The sequence below is a fragment of the Tympanuchus pallidicinctus genome, unplaced genomic scaffold, assembly GCF_026119805.1.
Source record: "Tympanuchus pallidicinctus isolate F22 unplaced genomic scaffold, pur_lepc_1.0 scaffold32, whole genome shotgun sequence".
Taxonomy (NCBI): Eukaryota; Metazoa; Chordata; class Aves; order Galliformes; family Phasianidae; genus Tympanuchus; species Tympanuchus pallidicinctus.
The window spans coordinates 1522045-1542363 of record NW_026294750.1 but is presented as its reverse complement, the minus strand read 5'-3'; the positions used below and the strand labels follow the sequence as shown (position 1 = coordinate 1542363).

The 20319-nt window shown below is 47.9% G+C and overlaps 2 protein-coding genes across 2 annotated transcripts; both read right to left on the bottom strand.

Moving 5' to 3' along the window:
* Positions 1-32: 32 nt before the first annotated feature.
* AMPD1 (adenosine monophosphate deaminase 1) lies at positions 33-10360 on the bottom strand. Its single transcript, XM_052698202.1, has 15 exons — positions 10234-10360; positions 6612-6786; positions 5944-6103; positions 4742-4904; positions 4299-4518; positions 3669-3798; positions 3248-3442; positions 2956-3087; positions 2705-2868; positions 2449-2575; positions 1839-2002; positions 1378-1498; positions 723-896; positions 477-587; positions 33-336 (listed from the first exon to the last, which is right to left on the bottom strand). Exons 1-15 carry the CDS (start codon positions 10253-10255, stop codon positions 181-183), a joined length of 2214 nt encoding a protein of 737 aa, XP_052554162.1. The 5' UTR covers positions 10256-10360; the 3' UTR covers positions 33-180.
* A 3587-nt stretch (positions 10361-13947) lies between these two features.
* Positions 13948-20199, bottom strand: NRAS (NRAS proto-oncogene, GTPase). Its single transcript, XM_052698522.1, has 5 exons — positions 19976-20199; positions 19538-19716; positions 18973-19132; positions 18631-18754; positions 13948-18080 (listed from the first exon to the last, which is right to left on the bottom strand). Exons 1-4 carry the CDS (start codon positions 20084-20086, stop codon positions 18635-18637), a joined length of 570 nt encoding a protein of 189 aa, XP_052554482.1. The 5' UTR covers positions 20087-20199; the 3' UTR covers positions 13948-18080; positions 18631-18634.
* Between the last annotated feature and the right edge of the window lie 120 nt (positions 20200-20319).

Below are 20319 nucleotides of genomic sequence, written 5' to 3'. Positions count from 1 at the left end.
CCCGCCCCTCCCCGCTCCGCAGGCGCACCGAGTAGCTCAGAGATGCTGTTTTACTGCCCACGGCCGCGGCTCAGCATCCCGAGCCCGCACCCCGGGGCACGGTTGAGTCCCGCTGCTGTCCGCAGAAGCCGAGCACGGCGGCGGGCTTAGCCGCGCCCAGGAGTCCGCCCGTACTGCGCGCTACTCGGCTTTCAGGCCCTCCGCGATGAGGTTGAGCTCGTAACACCACGTCTCGTAGCGATACGCCATGCGGATCTGAGCCACGTTGGTCTTCCGGACGTCGTTTCCATGGGGCCCCTCCTCCTGGTAGTTCTCACCCAGGAACTTGGCTTTCTCCTGCCACGTACAAGCACAGGGGTAGGGGTTCTCCCAGGCCCCTGCCGGCAGCACCGGCACAGATGCAGGAGCTGCAGTGCAGAGAGGTGCCCATGGCTCTGCTGGCCCACTCTGCTACCCGGCCCTCCCTGGGCACCCACCTCGTGGGACAGGCCACACTGCAGCACGCTGTTCCTGGCAATCTCGCATATGTCACAGGTGCTAAGTTTGAAGACCTGGGCAGCGATGGCATACTCCTCCATCAGGGGCTCCTGTAGCCAAAGGTTGCTTTAGAAGCTGGGCAGCTTCTGCCTGTGTAGCCCACACAGCTGCCCTGTAAACGTGCTGCCCCCAGCACACCCCACCCTCTGCCACTGCTGCTGTGACAAAGGAGGCCCACACAGCACCTTGGTGTAATGAAACTGCATGGGGTCATCTGTAGAAAGGGACACCATAAGGCCCTTCTGGTGGAAGTCAAGCAACGGATTCTTTGCGTACTCCAGGAAGAGGCTGTTGTTGCTGAGGGGGGACATAGCGATGGGAATTTGGGCAAGGAAGTACAGATACTGCAGCACTGGGCTCTGCAATGGAGAGAAGAATTGCCAGATGTAGGGATAAAGCTGCTGTGACCTCCACCTCTTCAGGCTCTCAACTCAGATCAACCCAGTCCCCCAGCCAGAAAACCCACTGCTACTCTCATAAAGGTCAGCACCCATAAAGGTCGAAGTTGTGTAGGCAAGCTAGGAGTTCTCCAGGGCCCACCTGGAGCATGAGAGACCAAGCGAGTTGAGGTCTGAAGTCATCCAGACTTCAACTCCAATGAGACACATTTATAAAAATGATAGGTCTGTGATGTTAAACCCTTTGGAAGTATGAATATGTTTCCCAATCATGGCCACAAACATGCCTGGGAAACCCAGGGAGTCGCATATTGTTTGCTAGAAGCCAGGCTGTCTGTGTAAGGCTAAGGCATGATGAACTATCAGCTACAGCAGAGGTCAGCTGTGAGCATGTTCACCTTCTCTGCCACTTCACTGCTCTGTGGCAGACTACTCCACTCACCTTCTTGAGGTTGAGACCATGGGAGATGTTATCTGCTGTCATGAAGGCTGCAAGCAGGTGTGTGATGGCCCCAGCTTCCCCGCAGTGTGGACGGAAGAGGAACGTGTTCATACCTCGCTGCCTAAACACACAGAAGGAGGACTCAGAGCAGGTAAGCAGTAGGGTTATATGGCACATGATGCAAGATTCCCCTATTTCAGATCCAGCTCAGCCCCTGTCAGTGTGTTCCCCAAGGAGCCAGCTTGACCTAACTTGTACTCTTTCCTCGCCTCCGTACACAAGAGATGCATTTCTGCAGTCCTAAAGTTTTCACCCCATTTGATCACACTTCCTATTGATGAATGCTGGGAAATCGGACTGGGACAAGAAGCTCCAAACTACATCAGTTGCAGAGCAAGAAGAGCCCCAGCTGACTTCTGCCAGCCCATCAGGTGTGTCCTTTAGCAGATCTGGGGCCTCACCTGCGCAGGTTGTTAAGCACCAGGATGTTGGCATACATATAGTATACATAGTAGGTATAGGATGGGTTCTTTGCAGAAGTCCACTGCTCTGGCTTTGGACTTTTAGTGGAGAACATGTGTCCGCTGTGCTTGGATTCATCATCCACGCTGTCAAAACCAGTGATCTGCTTGACAAAATAACAAAAGAAGCTGCATCTCAAAGCTCCTCCCATCATCATGGCCAGGTCAGCTGCCTCACTTTGCCCCACTGCAGCTTACCTTACCTTGGCTGTAGCCCACACCCCTGCCCTACCCAGGAGCAGAGTCAGGAGCAAGGTTGTAGACCCCATGAACCCCCTGGCTCTATCAGTGGGTTGAAAGAAAGCTTAAATCAAACTGTTTATCCAGGAGTTAAAGGGACAGCATTTCTCACAGTCCCACAGCAGCCCAGGGTGACTGATCCCTCCCTTTCAGCACTTGTGGACTTACATCCCCTTCCCAGAAAATGGCAGAATAGCCACAATCCCACTGACGATATTTTCTGAGTGAGAGCTGATGTCCTGTTTCGTGTGCACAAACAGGAACATCCAGGGCTCACCAGACCCTGACAGCACCATGAGGTGACACTCACGTGGCGTAGAAAGACACTCAGCTCTTTGTGGGCTTGAGGATTGACAGTTGCCTCAAACACAGGAACAAAGATATTTTCCAACATCTTCCCAAAGTGTGGGAGGAAATTCCGAGATCTGAACACATCACTGCAGACAGACACAAAGATTAATCACTATCAGAGGAACATGGCTCACTGTTCCCATGATTCCTTTTGGGTTAAGAATAAGGTGTGATGCACTATAAGGCAGAGTGTCTGTGAGAACCACAGCACATACTAAATCCTGGGTACTTGGATCATCCACTTCATATTGGGGGAGTAGACCCGGTGTCTGTAGAACCAGTTGGCCAGCTTGGGCCACTCCTCAGCTGATCGCCCATAGATTGAGAGGCGAGGCTCCGCATGCTGGTACTTGGCATCCTCCAGATCAGAGCCAACCTCCTAGGAACCGAGAAAACATACAGTACACAAGTATCCTCTATCCTGAGTGCAGCAGCCCCACGACTTTCTCCTGCCCTGTGTTCATACCTTAATGATGGTAGCAAAGTATTCACCATTGATGGCGTTTTCTGTCTTCAGGTAGAGGTCACGCAGTTCACTGGCACCCACAGGGTTGTACTTAGCATTGAATTTGTCAAAGCGCTGAAACGTCTGACGCCCCTGGAGTAGAGATGACAAGGGGCAAATCCTGTAAATACATGCTGAGTCCAGGCATATCAGCTGGGCAGGGGCTGATCCACAGAAACCAGAATGGGAAAGTGAGGAGCTGCCATGCCCTACCATGAATGCCAACATGCACAGTGCGTGCCCTGCCACTTACAGCATGGACATCCAAGGAGTCCACTGTCAAGTCATATGGGTGCAGATTGAGCTTCTGAAAAAGTTGTTTCAGAGTGAGCTTTTCACCTTTGGCATCGTAAACGACACGGTCAGCATCCACGAGGTACGACTTCTTGATGAAACGCAGAAGGTGCTTCTGGTTCATGCAGGCTGCAGCATGGATGTGTGTATCCACCTGAGAAGGCAAAGCAACAGCTCTCCAGCTTCAAGATGGTGCTGCTCAGGTAACAACATCACATATCCCTTAGCCGAACCCAAATTGTGTAAGGAACATAACTCAGCCATGTTCCCATTAGCAAGCGTCCCAGACCTTGACCCCAATATCCACATTTCTTAGAGAGCAGCAATTACCAAGAGAGCTCAGCTGCAGGGTTTCTAGGGCTGTGAGCCTTGCCATTTACCTTACGGCAATTGTAGAAATCCCGATGAGGGTTGTTCTTCAGCTCTTTCATCTCCTCCATCTCATTTAGCATTTCGTGCACTTGGAACTTGTATGAGAGGAACTTCAGGCGTCGATGACTGTAGGTCTTACTGGAAAAAGAAAAGGGCGGAAGAGTGTCTGGGCACAGAGTCGAATGCATGGGGGTTGAGCTGTCACCCCAACGGAGGAGCTCACAGTGCCTTGGCCTGGCTCCCCGTGGTGCTGCTTCAGGCTGTGTCACAGAGCTCTGCAGGAAGGCCTTGCCAGGTAGGAGCGTACCCACAGGAGGTGTCTTCAACCCCTGACAACCCCAACACTGACTTTGCTCAAGACCCCAACCAAGATGGCTGAGAAGGACCAAGGACACTTCAGTAGCCAGCAGGCTGTTGGTATGGCAAAGTGGGATTCTGAGGCTATCCCTCAACACTGCCCCTCCAAGCCCCCTACCAAAAGGGTACAGAGCTGGCAGAATCTTCCCATTTGGGTTTCTGGCTACTGTGAGCAGGTCCCTCCCTCCTTTCAGGAAGAAGGGGCAACCATGGCTCTGCCCTGGTCCTCCCTCTGCCTGCTGAGGCCGTACCGGTTTGATTGCCTCAGACTGAGCACTTACACAGGCCCCTGTGCAATCAGGGCCAAGAGGAAATCCATGTCATCAACAAAACGCTTGAGGTTGGGGTAAGGCAGGTCCTTTGGCTCATTTCTTCCAGCTGCTGCCTTGTCACTATAGATGTAAACGATCCCATCCTTCATCTGGACATGGTATCCCAGGTCCTCAGGGAGATTCCCAGTTTCAAAGGGATCCTGTCCATCCTTCACTGGCGGGGTGAAAACTGCACCAAAGGGAAAATACTATGGGGCTGTGGCTGTCTGCCAAAACCCCACAAGCCTGCTATGCTCCTTCACTCCCAGCAGAGGACAGGCACAGCCCAAGCACCAACAGTGAGGAGTCCCAGGCAGGCAATCTCCCCATGGAGCACTGTGCAACTCTTTTCTGACACCTCGTCATCCCAATTTGAAGCCAGGGGACAAAACTCTGCAGGTGCTTAAACATACCTGGGCCAGCATCACTTGCCCTCCAGACTTCACCTTCAATAGAACGCAGGTACTGGGATGGGGTCCTGGGAAACCTCTGCAATGACTTCTGCATGTATTTCTCCCGGATGCACAAGGCATGGTACAGGCCTTTGCAGACAACTTCAAAATCTTCCACTGTCACCTGCAATAGGGCTGCTGTTGGTGTAACCACGCAGATGGAACATAGTTGCTTGAGAGAGACTGGTGCATCAAGTCTTAAAGGGTGCAAGTGTGTTTACAGCAAGATACATATTTGATTATCCTCTCCCTTCCATTGTTCTGCCTGAGCAGGACAAAGAAGGGATGATGGGCAAAGTCCCAGACATGGCAAAGGGAGGTTCTTTATGCTACAACAAACAAAATTTAGCTGCCACCCCCTTACATTCCTCGCCTCATGCTGTAGCTGGAACCAAAATGGAACCTAAGCCTGGGCAGAAGACTGGATACTATTTCTGGAGCCCAGTCTGAAACTGAGCGACATATACCAGCCCAATATGTCAAGAATTTGATTTATTGCACAGACAAGTGTTTTGGGCAGCACAGATTGGCCAGACTAGGGCAGCATGACAGAGTATCTCACATCAGTTGCAGCTAAGCAGTCACGGCAGAAGGAATGCGCCTGCTGCATGCTGGTTGGAATTTCAGTTTCCCCCAATTGCTCCTCTGCTGTAAAACCCCAGGTTGAGCAATCTGCCAGCAGATCTGCCAGCAGCATCTCACAAACAGCACAAATACAGCAGGAGGCTGTGGAAGAAAGGGGGAGAAAGAGGAATTGGTTCAGGATGTGCTAGCAGTGCTGTCCAACCCATTCTAGATGACTGTGTAGGGGTTGGACATCCAGAGGTCCCCTTGCAACTTCAATCATTGTGTGCACAGGTCTCAGGCAGACACAGCTGTGTGCAACAGAATGAGCATCACCCTCCCTTTCCATGTACAGAGAATCCCATGGGAACTACACAGCACTCCCTGAGACTCCTGTTAAGGCATTCAGCTCAGGATACTGCAGGGGTACAGCAGGAACATCATCAGATGCTTGTAAGATATACGTAGAGCTGGAAAGCACAAACTACCTCCACACATCTTGCATGGATGTCTGTGACAGTGGGCACTCGAGAGGGACAAGCAAGGACTAGATGAGGTGGCAGTCGCATAGGGAAGTTGAATGGCCATGAAATACCTACCCCAGAGGCATAATCCCCTGTGATCTGTACCCTCTGGAAGTCAGGCACCGATTGGTAATGGGGGGAGGTAGAGATGACCTCATCAATAGTGGACAATCCGGTCTTCTGAGCCAAAGGGATTGCCAGTGCAATTGTCTTCAGGCTGAGCATGTGCTTCCTCCTGCCAGGAAGGAAAGCCTCAGGCAAGCAGCCCCAACTCCTTGGTGCACACAGGGCAGGGGCATTTACCAGCCACTTTCCAGCTGTGTGCAACATCAATAATCTTTCTGTTGCTTTCTGAGCACCTTAAATGAACGCTGCCAAGAGCAGAGACATGAAGCACATGAAAGTAGCTGTGGATTTTCAGCCACTGTCCCTGGAAGTCTCCCCTTTCCAGAGGGGTCCCCAGGTCTCCCTCTCCAAGATACCTGTGGCCATTGCAATGGCAGTGCTGAGGTAGCAGGACGAAAGGGTTTTTCTGTCCAACAGTGGAAGAAACACTTGAAAAGGAAACCCAGAAGCACCTGACAGATACTGTAGGATTACCAAGGATGTAACCAGGCTCGGGTGTGCTGAGCTGTTTTTCCCAGGCCTTGATTTATGAATCTCTTGCTTTTCTCCCACCTCTGGCTGGGCACGAGCTGAGACCACCCCTCCCCTCCGCCCCCACCACCCTGCTTGTTGCTCACCGCTTTTGTGCTGCGGAGGAACTTTCCCGAAGCATCATGTGTGTTCTCATTTCATGGCATGAAATGGGGCAGATCTCTTCCACATCGAAAGGAGAGATCTCTTGCCTGGTTGTCTCATCTTTTACTTCAGAGGCAAAGACCTTCTCTGCGAAGGAGCGCGTTGCCTCATCTATCTCTGCAAGGAGAAAGAGAAGGCTGCAGGGTCAGGTGGGTTCCTAATTCCAAGCTACCCTAACAGAAAGATGCCTCCTGCAGCCAGCTTAGAGCTCAACTCTCATGTCCTTAAAACACCTCCGCTCTGCCTGGAAGACTCTGAGTGCCCTCCTAACAGAGCTTGTGCCACATGCTGTAGGCTGCAGGGGTATCTAAGCATTCCCAGCATAACAGAAAAGGTGAACACAGTTTTCAGTGCAAGTAGCACAAAACAGCTCAGAAAGAAGGGAAGGGAACATAGGAGACAGAAGGAGACTGGCAGAGCCCTTGCAGCTCTAGGAAGGCCAAGACCCATTTGCTCCACAAGGCATCCAGGCAAGATGAAGACAGGTGGACATGGAGATGGACAAAGCCAGCAGCCAAAACAGTTCCTGCCATCACATTGTAGCTGAATTGCTCCTGGCTAGGAAACCATTTGTGGCCTAGATTCCTCTCAGCCCATCATAGCCAGCATGCTGCAGAAGTACCAAACAATATGGCTCTATGGAAGCCTCCATGGGCAAAAGGCTGGCTGGAATTCTAGGGAGCAGGAGGAAGAGGGTCGTTAGAAGCATTTATACTGCCAGCAAAGCAACATAAAACAAGACCTCTTTGGGGAACATCTCAAAATGTATGTTTGCATAGCAGCATATGAACAAACCAAGCACGTTTCTCTGTCAGCTCAGCATGAAGTACAGTGAATATTGATGCTGCAAGTCAGCTACATGGCACCACACCACTGAGATGTCTTCCAGGATGTTGTGGTCAGCAGATGAGGACCAATGCAGGGAGGGCTGACAAGCATGAGAGAAATGTGGCAGACCTAGAATTGATTTTCAGCACTGAAGCTAGACAACTTCTCATGGGGTTTTATGGGGAAAAAAAATTAAAAACCAACAGCAAATCCCTGAGTTTACAGTTCCAAGGTCCTGGCAGCAGGTTAGTTAGGAAACACCACACAGAGGCTTCCTTTCCTTGCTTATATGATAAATCACAGGAAAGATTCAAGCACCAGGTCCATTTCTCAGCAGTGCAATGTCACAGGCGCAGCATTTCGGTGGCACGAGTTGCCCGTTGTTGTGAAGTTGCAGCATCACCACCAGGCCTCTACACACAATTCCTTGCACTTGTTTTATTACTGCCCAGTGTCAGGGATCTGGGGACACCAGGTGTCTCAGCAGTAAAGGGTCACTGCTGACACGTGAGGTCTCAGCAAATAGGAAGCAGGAAGGCAAAGGCAGGAATGCCATTCTGGGGGTGTCAGTGTGAATGAAGGATGTGAAGCATTGAATCTGTTCCCTCCTGGATCAAATCCTTTAGGAGCATGATTGATTTGGAAAGAGTTATTTTGGGTCAGATCTCTGTTTAGAGACAAAAAAAACAAAGTGTGAATAGGTGCCAGGGAAAATGCAGAATGTTTTCCCTCCTCCACAGAGGAAAATATTCCTCTAAACAGGAGCTTGAGGGTGCTAGAACAACATTTAACCAAAAGTAGGTTCCAAGGAGCAAAAGGACTGAAACCATTCTGTAAAGCAGTGATGGGCACAATTGGCACTGCTGAGAAATAGCATGTGCTTGAACAGCAGAAACATTGCCATGATCGTGTAACTGCTGCCTGCTCCCAGCGATCATGTTCTGACAGTAACACGGGAGAGCATGTAGGAAAACACCACCATACTCACGCTTGTCTTCTGCTGTTGGAGATGAAACAGAAACAGAATAAAAACAGTTGCTGATCAGCCCTCCAAAAATCTTAACCTTTTTGCCTTATCGTCATGCCCATGATTAAAAAGTGATCGTAAACTACAAACCTAGGCAGAGCATTACACTTACAAAAGGAAGTCACAGAATGGCCTGGGTTGCAAAGAACCACACAGTGCTCATCCAGTTCCAACCCCCTGCTGTGTGCAGGTCCCAACCAGCTGCCCAGAGCCACATCCAGCCTGGCCTTGAATGCCTGCAGGGATGGGGCATCCACAGCCTCCTTGGGCAACCTGTGCCAGTGCCTCACCACCCTCTGGGGGAAAAAAAGTCCTTGTTCCTTCTTAACATCATAAAGATGCGAGGTCAGTATTCATATTCTGTGATATAGCTTCAGCAGTACATGCATAAACAAAGCACATTACAGATACCAGAGGCTCTCACAGAGCTCAGGTTTACCTTGCAGGAAGCTCTAGATTTACCTACACCTATTCCCAGGGGAAGAGAGTTTTCTGGAACCTACATCATCTCAATCAATACTAAAAGCACCTACAGGATACCTGGTTATCTAACAGGACCCAGCTGTCCTGAAAGGTCTCCCCCTACATCTGTGTTCAGGAGTAGGAATGCAGAAAAGCATAGAAATAAGTTAAGATGGCAAAACTGCTTGCTCCAGCCTGAACAAAAAATAGAGTAAAAATTAAATTAAATTAAAATCCAGTGACTTAGAGTTCTGAGGCTTCTTCACCATTGTTTAATTGTCAGTCCATGACTCACCATCCTTTATGAAGCTCAGGATGGACAGCAATTCAATTATATTAAGTTTCACTCCTGATCTCCTGCCACCTGTTGTCACATCTCCACTTATTTGCTACCAGAATCAGATAGCTGAGACATTGCAGCTCCACAGATCTTCGCTTCTGGGTTTTCAGGACAGCACCAGCACTAAGGATGCTGCTTATGCCCTTGCTATCTGACCCAGAAAATTCACACTGGAGCTCTCTGGCTTTGCAGTCACCAGCTGCTCACTTTCCAAAATCCAGCCTACATTTGCAGTTCAGATGCTTCCAGTCCTGGCACTTGAACTCCACATATTGATTTGCAAACCAAGTATCCCAGAAATGCCCACTGTTTGACCTTCCATTTCTTTAGTGGATAAAAACTACGCATACAAAGGTCAAGCTCCCATTGATGTCACAGGTCCAGGCTGTAACACCAGCTTCACTTACTGGGATATACCTGTGGCAAAACAGAGCACTGCAATCCTAAACATGCTCTTTTCAGACCTATTAGGTGCTGAGATTCTCCAGGGTTCAGTTACAGCAGTTGCACCCTTCTGCACTGCCCTGCAAGGCTTGGCTGACCTTACTGTACCCAACCTGTGCTTCCCACCCCCTGGGCACTGCAGCACCCAACATCTTCTAAGTGCACTCAGGTTGACTGGAGACTCCTGAAATCCCTTTGGTCCCTTCTACAGCCATTTTATATCAGGATACTGCAGGAAGGATAACAGGTTTTTCTCCACTATGAGCTGAGCAAGATTTAAACAATACAACCTTTTTTTCTACTTCACTATCCAAAAATGCCTCCAAGCAGCAAGAAAAATGCTCACAGGCCCTAAAGCTGCATCCCTGGACTGCAAAGACAGCACAGCACCAAAATCTCAGAGCTTGTCAGCTAACAAACCTGCCCTGTGCCTCCCTGTCTTGCTGTTTGCCTTCAGACCTACCTGGAATTTTCTCTTGTGACATCTTTGCAGCAAGTTTGCAGACCCCCAGGTAACACCCTGCTGTAACCCAGCACAAGTTGCTGACTGACTGCTCGGCAGCCTAACGCTGATTTTACTGCTTTCCCTTCCCTGTAATTAGACTCTCCCCCTCTAAAAGGAGAAGGGAGATGAACGGCAGGACTATTTAAAGTGCTGCCACAAGCACTTGCACTGAAACAGGTGAAACCAGGGCTCAAATTCAACTTTTCTTTTTTTTTTCCATTAGGCTTTCATTTCACATTTAGTCAAGTTTCGGCCACTGCCTGGCCAGACTATTGCAGCTCAGGACCCTTACATCTTTATAAAGGGAGAATGTGGAAGTCAGCCTTTTAAGAGAGACTAAAACTGATGTCTTCTGTGCTGAACCAATTAGGAGGAGCTCCTCAGGGCACACGGCTGATGGGAGCAGGAGCTGTGGGGATAGATAGGAACACATGATGGGCTCTCACTACTAACCAGGAATTCATAGCAGATTTTTCCTCAGAAGGGTCTGCATGGAAGAGTGGATTTCACCTGCAGGAGTTGCACAGGTGTCCTCATATCTTCCCAGAGGAATGAAATAGGAGGGAAAATAATAATAATAATAATAAAAAATTAAAGGAAGCACAAGGAGCTGTCAGGTATGATTTCTGCTCCTGAGTTGGTCAGGACCTGCCTTTATAAGACTATATTGCAGTGAGGTGATTTACATCAGCTGGCAAGCCAGGGTGTCATCTGTTTCTGTATGCAGTGAGCCATAACCAAGGCTTGTCTTGTTTATTCTAGCGGTGATCGGCATTTAGCACAATCCAAGGGTGATGAGAAACTGCCCTAAAGTACCCAGAGTGACCTGGATTTGGAAAGCAGGAATGGATTTATGAAGTCCCTCCTAATGACTCGTTTTTAGCAGATTCCTTCCAGCACACAGGTAAATCTGCCAGGATCTCCTCCCTTTTTTTTTCCTGGAAAACAGTTCCTAGCTGAAGAAAATTTGTACTGCATGTAAGCCTAAACAGAACAGAAGTATAAAATGGCTTTGATTTGAAACAGGATCTTTTCCTATTTGTTGTAAGTGACATTAAGATCAGGACGAGTAAGTAGAGCATTCAGGCTGCATTCTAACAGATTTTCACTGATGATTTAAGAGGTGATTTTGTTCCCAACAGAGAAGAGAACAGAATAACCTGCACCCCTGGCCAGGACAGCATTGCTTGGAGGTACACGTGTGTAAGGGCTTCTGTGCTGTATGTTGTAGGAACAGCTCAGGGAAGGTGCTGTCCCAGAAGCAGGCTGCTGTAAGTGGAAGGATCACCTGCCTGAGAGGCAGAGTGAGAAAGAAGGCACAAATCACAGATCGTGGTCAGGGATGCACGAGAAGCTTCGTGGCACCACGAGTCAGTGAAGGCAGATGGGCTGAGCCTCTGCCCTGCATTTCAGCTGAGATGATTTCCAAAGCATTCAGAAGGTCTGCAATCTAATTGATGTGCATAGCTTCAAGCCACACTGGATTACAATTAGAAAATCCTCCAGAACTCAGGGAGTTTTAGTCCCACTTGCTAGATATTCCTCAAGAATCTCAGTTGGTTTCCATCCCCAGCAAGCAGAGGTGTAACCAGTAGGGCAAAACTGGGATGCTGGAAGTCTTGATGTGTAATATCTCACCTCTTTTTGCTTGTCTTCACTTTCTTAATTACTCATCTTGTCACCAACACATCAGTTTGTGAGTCCCCAGACCACACTGTTGTTCAGCTGTTCCATTTAAGCCAGAAAGAGAAAACTCCTGCTTGTTTGCTCTCCCGCAGGGCTCAGACCTGCCCCTAACCTTTCTTGACATGTCAAGGCCTTAGGATTCACATCTGAAACCAAAAATAACCTTTATGGTGCAGAGGTTATCTTCTTCAAGAGATCTTCTGATCCCTTAGCCGTCTAAATCACAGGGTCAAAGTGCTCGGGTTCATGATAGAAATATGAGTAAAGGTTGGCTATGTGCTAAAGTTAGAACTACAGTCTCTTTAAGTGGAAGGACTGAAGGCAAGCAGGCCATCTCCCCAGTTTTCAGCTGGGAAATGAATGATTTGCACAGAGACTTTCAGTGCATTCTGAAAGAAATGTGCTTCTCTCTGAGCTGCCTTCATTCTGCCCAGGTCTACTCAAAGCACGATTGCCAAACAGGCCAGGAACTTGGCAGCTTGGGGAGCTTGGCAAGATCTGCCTCCCATCTGCCTCATGAAGCAGATATACCTCACAGCTGCCCAAAAAGCCTACGGACCAGCCTTGCTAGAAAGTCATCTACAGTCCCCTGTTGGTACTCCTGCAGGAACTGAACACGGAAACTCACAAATGCACTCCTTGCTGTTACACCTGTGACCTGTTAATGGCAGCTTGCATTGAGGAGACCCACAGAAGGTTCTTCTTGTCTCACATTGCTCCTGTTCATCCCCCCCAGATTCCTCCAGGACCACTTCAATCATCCCCTGCTCCAGAATGAAATGAAGATCAATGCGCCCTTTGTCGAGATCTGAATCACTTTCTAGGAGCAAATTGCTGCAGATTACAGTTATACGGGAGGGAAAATTGCCTTAACAAGCCCAGAACAGCCTTGCTTTTAAGCATCTGTCTGTGCTGTGATTCTAAATCTCTCCCTTTGGAACAGGCTCTGCAATACAAGGAGGTTTATACACGGCATAGAGCAAACTTCCTTGGATCAAGAGAAGGGGATCTTTCTGGCAATGTGAGGAGTGCCTTAAAAAGGTAAATTTCACATCCTGGCCCTCAGCAGGTTATGAGCCTTCATTTCTCCTTTGCAGGGCAGCCCCTGTTGCTTTACTTTTCCTCAGGCTGCAGCCTCACGCCAGGATGTGCAATGACTTTCCCCAAGCACTGCAGCAGGCGATGCTCACAGCTGGCGATGTTTCTCTGTTCTGCTCAGGGAAGGAAGAAGAAAGGAAAACAAAACCCAAACGCACACAAGACTACAAAATCCACTCACCTTTATTTATGGAAATAGCAGATAACCTCAGGGCCGAGGTGGAATTCCTGTGATGCTGAGGATGGTGAGAATGGCTGCAATGTTCAGTGAGAACAGCAGGGAGGATCTGCTGCCCAGGAAAAACAGATCCTTCAGACTCGAGGCTGAACGTCTGCAATTCACAGCTCTGGGCTGTGACACACAGGCTGCAGGACTGTGCTTCCCTGCAGCAGAAGGCAGAATGCCTCCATCCCACCCTACACATCTCCAGACTCCAACTCTCTTGCATGTGCAAAAATGACCCACCAGAGGCAAAGGGAGCTGAAAAGCTGAAGCTCACCAGTATGATTTGCCACCTTTGTTTTGAAATGCTTCACCATAGCTGCACTGTGATTTGGGGAGCTCTTCTGTTATTGAAAGTCTATTTTTCAGTTCCTTACACAGAAAACAGATTGGACTTTGGATCCCAGAGGTCTGCCATCATGTTTAGGAGCAATGCACCTAAAGCACATTTACTGAGTGGTTCAGTACTCCTTGTGCAGGAGAACCAACAGGGCACTACTTCAGAAGAGTGAGATTCACAACTTGAAAACCCAACAGAGGGCAGTGGGCACAGAAATACCTCGATAGCTGATTTCACTCATGGAGCACCAAGTGAAGTGTGTGCTGAGCTCTCTGTAAGCCAGCTGTGATCTTGCTCCAGACCACTGCCATAAAAGAGACAACCAAAGAATTCACAGAGTTTATTCTTTAAAAAAGTTATTTAGGAAGCAAAATAATTTACTTCAATTCAAACCAACAGAGATGCATTTCTGAAAGCAGATAATTATATCAAGTTACAACAAGTTAGCCCTTGGATAAAATAAAAAAAGTCCAGATCTCAACAGTTGCCAGCTATCCTGGAGGCTGTCTAGGATTTAGGCTTGTGGAGTAATGAAGGACACAGAATTAGAATGTGATTCAAACCTTCATTAACCTCCCTCCCCCCACAGGTCCAAAGTTGCTTGAAATCCAGTTCTTTCTAAATCACTGAAGTGCACTCACAAGACACATCTACGTAAGCATTACCATCACTATTCAAGTCTTTCTGATGACACTAAGAACAAAAGCTGAGCAATGTTTGTGGTTGTTTTTAATCAGACCATGGAGCTGGGGCTCACATTAACAAGCCACAATGCTACACTTGAACAGCTGCTCCCAGTCAGCAGTAACAAATATTTAGTTCAGTTATTTGCACGGGTAGTTTTTGAACAAGGTTGTTTAGGGTCTGTTCTCCTTAGTATAACGAGGTTAAATGGGCACAGACACAGTGTGGTGCTGCTAAATCTACATGACAACATTTGGACTAAATGTACAAAATCACCACTATGAGGAGCTGCCTTGTGCAAAACCATCTGTGCTTATCTTCTAAACAAATGTTCCAAAGCTTCTTGGGGTTTGGTCCTCCTGCAGTGCAGTTTCCACCAAAGCCAGGGCAGTTTGGCTGACCATCCACATTCTGCTTGCTTTAAAGGAACAGCTGCGTTTTCTATCTGCCAACCACTGCAGTGAAGTCCTGGTTACAGAGGCGCATCACGCCCTGCTCCTTCCTGCCACACACATCCAACTCAACGCCACCAACAGACGTTAACTGAGCAAGCTGTAGAACGAGTGGCATCTTAAACTACAGGAAGCTCTAAGAGATCAGAGCACCTTGACTGAAAGGGCACATCTGGTGCAGCTACTGAGGCGGAGCGGCGCTCAAGAGTGGGATGGCCAGGTTTCCTTCTCACCTGGCTGGACCCTGTCATGGACTGCAGCTCACCAAGAGCACACACAGATCCAGGACACAAAACCTTTTCCACGGTCACCAAAACCTCTCTGCTAGAGTAGTAAATCTGCTCATGTGCTCCTCAAACACATCTTCCTTCATCCAAAGAGGTGCCACTGCATTACCAGAGAACTCCAGAAAGCGCTTCAGATATTCTGTTTAAAAATACTGCCTATATAAAGCCAAACCCATGAAGAGATGGCTCCTAAGATAGGACTTTTGCCTGCATGCATTATGCGGTGCATTCTGCTTTAGGTACTGACAGCAACCTTGACTGACTCAAACTACCCACATACAGGCGTGTCTGTATGCGTGTACACAACCAGAAACCAGGTACAACCATTCAGTTCATGCTCAGGATTGGGCACAAAATCTGATTTTGCAAAATCACTCTCTAGATTTGACCCCAAAACACAGATTGGAGCACCACCTGTACAAGTGAGCTCTGCAGCATCCTGAAAGTTGATGCAACTTCCTCTCTGGTTCCAAAAATGAAATGCACACCAACCAACCCTCACCAGGGCTCCTTCCTTTTTAAAGCTTTATCCAACCCAAGAGAAATGGAACACATCAAAGAGAAAGCAGACACAATTGCCAGCTCCTGTATTATTCTGAGGATTCACAACTTTTTGAGTTATGGCTAGTATGCTTTCAGAAAGCAGAGCGTGCCACACAAAGTAGAAAGTTATGACAAATCTCCCTACAAAATGTATTTTTAATTGGCAAATTTGGCCACTGTTCAAACACCAACTGTGAGATTTCCCACAGCCATAGGCAGCAGCACCCTGAGCTGCTCCTGTCTGCCAGGGAAGCAGCTCCACATTTCCCCAAATCATCCAGAAGCGTAACAGACCCACCACGAACTCATCATTCAAACACAATGCAAACTCCACACCGACAGCTTCCCAAAACACTGAATGTAGGTGACCAGATGTGGCTCCCAGCAGCTGTTTCTTTCCGTAATTCCATTAAGTGGACAACAGTACATCACAGCTTAAGGAGCAAAGTCAGCTCCTGCTGACACACCTCAAAGAATGCTGTCATGAGGAAATCTTCCTGCACCAAGTTAAGACAGACAAAAAGAACACATTAAGAAAAACCCACAGACTGCTTGCTGACCACACACAGCTCACAGTGATCGTGATTCTGTCCCATTTAACCTGCAGGCAAGAGATTGCCTTCAAATTAACTCGAGTCACAGGTGCTGCTATCCCATAACGCTTCCCACCACTCAGTAGGTCACTGGAAAACCATGTTTTATGTAAAAATATTTGTTAAATTCTTCTCATTTCCATCATTCAAGGATAAAATGAATTCTAAAACACTTATCTGGAGCATCACAGATAAAGTTACACAGATCAATCCTCCGCATCCCAAGAAGAAAATCAGGAGTACTATTAGTGGAGAAAAGAGCATTAAAAGCAACTGCTTATTTTCTCAATATTTCCTTATTTCTGATTTCAGTTTTGAAAATATAGAAACCTGACTGCAACAAACTGAAATTACGCCTCTTGTCGCGTCTACAGCTCGCACTGCTCCAGCAGATTGAACGCTCCCTCTGTTGGCTGAAGGCTCGTGATTCTCTCACCAGACTCACAGGGAATTCAGCTTTGCTATACGATGCTGTCTGACACCACAGAACAGAACCCAGCATCACTGGCACAAGAACTGAGAAGGCCAAGGTACATCAAGGAACCCCGGTGGGTTCTGGTCTCACCTGCACGTCCCAACCATACGGGGGGCAGTGCTGTGTTCTAGGAAGAAGTCACACAGCTCACACAGCACTTCAGTCCTACTTTGAGGCTGTTACAACAAACCCAGAACTGCTGTCAGTGTATCATACATCTCCAGAGCAGACATCACTGAACTCCCTTCCTCATTTTGCAAGGATGCTGCAATTAGAAGTCAGCTCAGTGCCTCTTCCACTCAGCCTGGGCACCTGAAGTCTGTGACAACCATTGACCCAATTATAGTCAACCTCAACTCCCAGGCTCCTCCCCTGATAAGGAAGGAGGCTCTGCAGAAAATAACTCAGAATAACTTGCAAGTTACAGACAGAGTTGAAGAACAGCTGCCCAAAGCAACCTCCAGTTTCTAAATCCATTATTGGTCCGTAAGAAATTGTCTATAAATATTGGCAGTTATGTTAAAATGAACAGGTCACTAATTTGGTCCAACCTGAAAGAGATCCAAATGCTGTAGAAAACCAAAACAGAACATACACAGTTCCACGCACGGAGGTGGGTGGAAGCATTCTGATGGATCAAGAACTGGCGTAGTTTACACTCCTCTCCCTAACTGAAGAGTCTCACAAACACCCGATCGATCTTCCAGACTACAAACTCCCATTTTAGCATCTTACCATGAAAAGAGATCACCCGCACAAAACTTGCCTGCTCAAGACAATGAGCACCCAAGAAATTCATCCTTGGGGTTTTCCTCAGCCCAAGGGAACAGCTCTCAACCTCCAACCTTCCGAGCAAACAGGCACTTAAGTTAGCGAAGATATCTCCTTTTTATTACAGAAAAATAAAGGATCAGTTAATCAGTGAAGTGATACTCCTGGCACAATGCAGATGTTGCAGATACACTGGGTGCACAGACAGCAGACATCAATCCGACTGGTGACAGAAACCTTTGTAATGGCAAAATTACTCCTGCCACTCCTCTGACAACACCGCAAATCTGAATCCAATGCAAAGGGGTCAAACGCCACTTCTAGCTTTTACTCTGGAGGTAAAGTGTGATCTTTTTCACAGCATTTAGTCTCTGTAATTCACTTTTCTTGTGACTGGTTTTCTTCTTGAACAAACCCAGACAGCACAGCTAGAAAAGAATCCCAGTACACCAAGAGATATGACTGCTCTGTGAGCTGAGCGAGGAGGTAGATACCAGAGATGTTTTCTTCAGATGGAGCACAGAAAAGGATCCTGTGCTAATTAATTGGTACCAAAAGTCTGGTCGCTGGCACCAAAATACTGCAGGGCATCAGCATGAGACACAATACAGTAGCATTGAGACTTGTCCAGCAGCTACATCTGAACCTGGCATCTGGAACAGAAAGATATCTCTAATTAGCTTCTTCACTAATTAGCTGTAGGTATGCAGTGCACAGTACAAGTCCTGGACCGGTCTCCAGGTAAACAGCTCAAGATAAGCTGTCAGAAAGGTCATCACTTCCCAGCAAATTCTGACTGCAGCACTGTGCACACTCCCCTTTCTGGCTCAGATGTTTCTTGTGCACAAGACAGAAATTACACCATCTTTAAATAGTTAAAAAGGAAAAAAGCACTGATTCCCAAAGGAAGGAGACACCAAGTAGATTGATACAGAAGAATCCCACTCTTACCAGTTCAGTCAAAATCCAGGCTACAGCCAAAAGGTGGCTGTCAAAAGAATTTCTTAACACATTTTCCTCAAGCTTTGCCATCTACTCACCAAAGGAAAAAAACAACAACTGTAGAAGTAATTAATTATTGGCTCCAAACCTCTGGGAATCAATGGGTTGTAAGAAAATTAACCTACAGCAGCTCATATTTCAGAGCTGTGCTTATCAACAGCTGAAAGACACACAAGACTTGAGGAAAAAAGTACAGCTCACCTTATCACATCACAATGCAAGACAACCCCATACAGCCTTGATTCCCGTCTTCATTGCTGTTGAGCTTTTTCATCCGGTACTGCCGAATCTCTCTCACCAGTGTGTAAAATGCATCTTCCACACCCTGAATGCAAATGATTCACATGAAGCATTCATCCCCAATCTCACAAGATCACGTGGATCCCGTGGCAAATATATATATATATTTTTATATTAAATCAAAAGCTGAAAATTTCAAATTGATTTAGGAGTGTTTATTGCTACAGCTAACAATAAAAGAACACAGGAGAGAGATAAACCATTCTTCATTTATTGTACAACCAAAGAACAGAGGCATCTTACCTGTCTCGTTTTAGCTGATGTCTCTATGAAAGGAATGCCATAACTTTTTGCTAATTCTTGAGCTTGTTTTGTGTCTACTGTCCTCGTGGGCAAATCACACTTATTCCCAACCAGCACCATCGGCACATCGTCTGAATCTTTCACTCTCTTGATTTGCTCTCTTAGAAATTAAAAATAAAGAAACATGAATTATTATCTGCAAATAACGGCTGTTTTATTTCAAAGAATAAAAATTTATATATATTGAAGCTGGACAGGACAGCAGGGGCTCTGATCTACAGTTGTACTTCTAATAACTCGGTACAGCCTTATCTTGAATACCACACACAACTCTGCTCTGTGCGTTTTGGCCCTCACCATATTCCCACACATTCTGTATGTCAGTTATTAACCCAGACAGCTGCCCCTCTTTCCCCTGACAAATAACACACAGGTGCAGAACAGCTTGAAAAACCTTTTGGAACAAAACAGATTTAATGCTTTCCTCTTATTTAGTCTTTGCTTTGGCTAACAAAAATACACAATGCCTTTTCCAGTCTTTTCAGAGCAAAGACTCAGACCGTACCTGTAAAGGTTAATATCAGCGAATGATTTACTGTTGTTAATGGCAAACACACACAGGAATCCTTCCCCAGTTCTCATGTACTGATCTCGCATAGCACTGTATTCTTCCTGTCCTGCAGTGTCCAGAATATCTAACAAGCACGTCTCTCCATCAATGACAACCTGCTTTCTGTACGAATCCTGCAGAAAACACAAACAAATCAAAGGCGATTCAGACAAGCTGCTGCTCCTTCCCACGCCTGACTGCGTTTGGAGGGGCTGTAATTCAGAGAACTTTTCTGTTCCCACGCCTCACACAATGAGGAATCCCCAAACCCATACCTATCAGACGCACACGGTCCCCGAGCCGTTACCCGAACCCTCCCCAAACTTTCTTTTCTCGCAGCTCGCAGCGCAGATCCCTGCGGTGACGCCGCTCCGGCATCAGCCCCGGGCTCACCTCGATGGTGGGGTCGTACTCGTCCACGAAGTGGTTCTGGATGAGCTGGATGGTCAACGCGCTCTTCCCGACGCCGCCAGCTCCCACCACCACCAGCTTGTATTCCGTCATCGCCCTCCCAGCGGCCCAACGCGGAGCGCGGAGCCGCCCGCCCCGGCCGGCCCCAGCCCCGCCACCCCGACTGACCGCTCCCGCACCGCGAACGCGGAACACCCTTCTGTAAAGCTTCCGGCTTCCGGTCCCGGCGCGTCGTCATCACTCAGCGCCGGAAGTGCATCCGCTGCGCCCGGACACGTGACCGCAGCAGCTGCCAGCTGACCGATGGAGGGGGGGGGCGGCGCCCA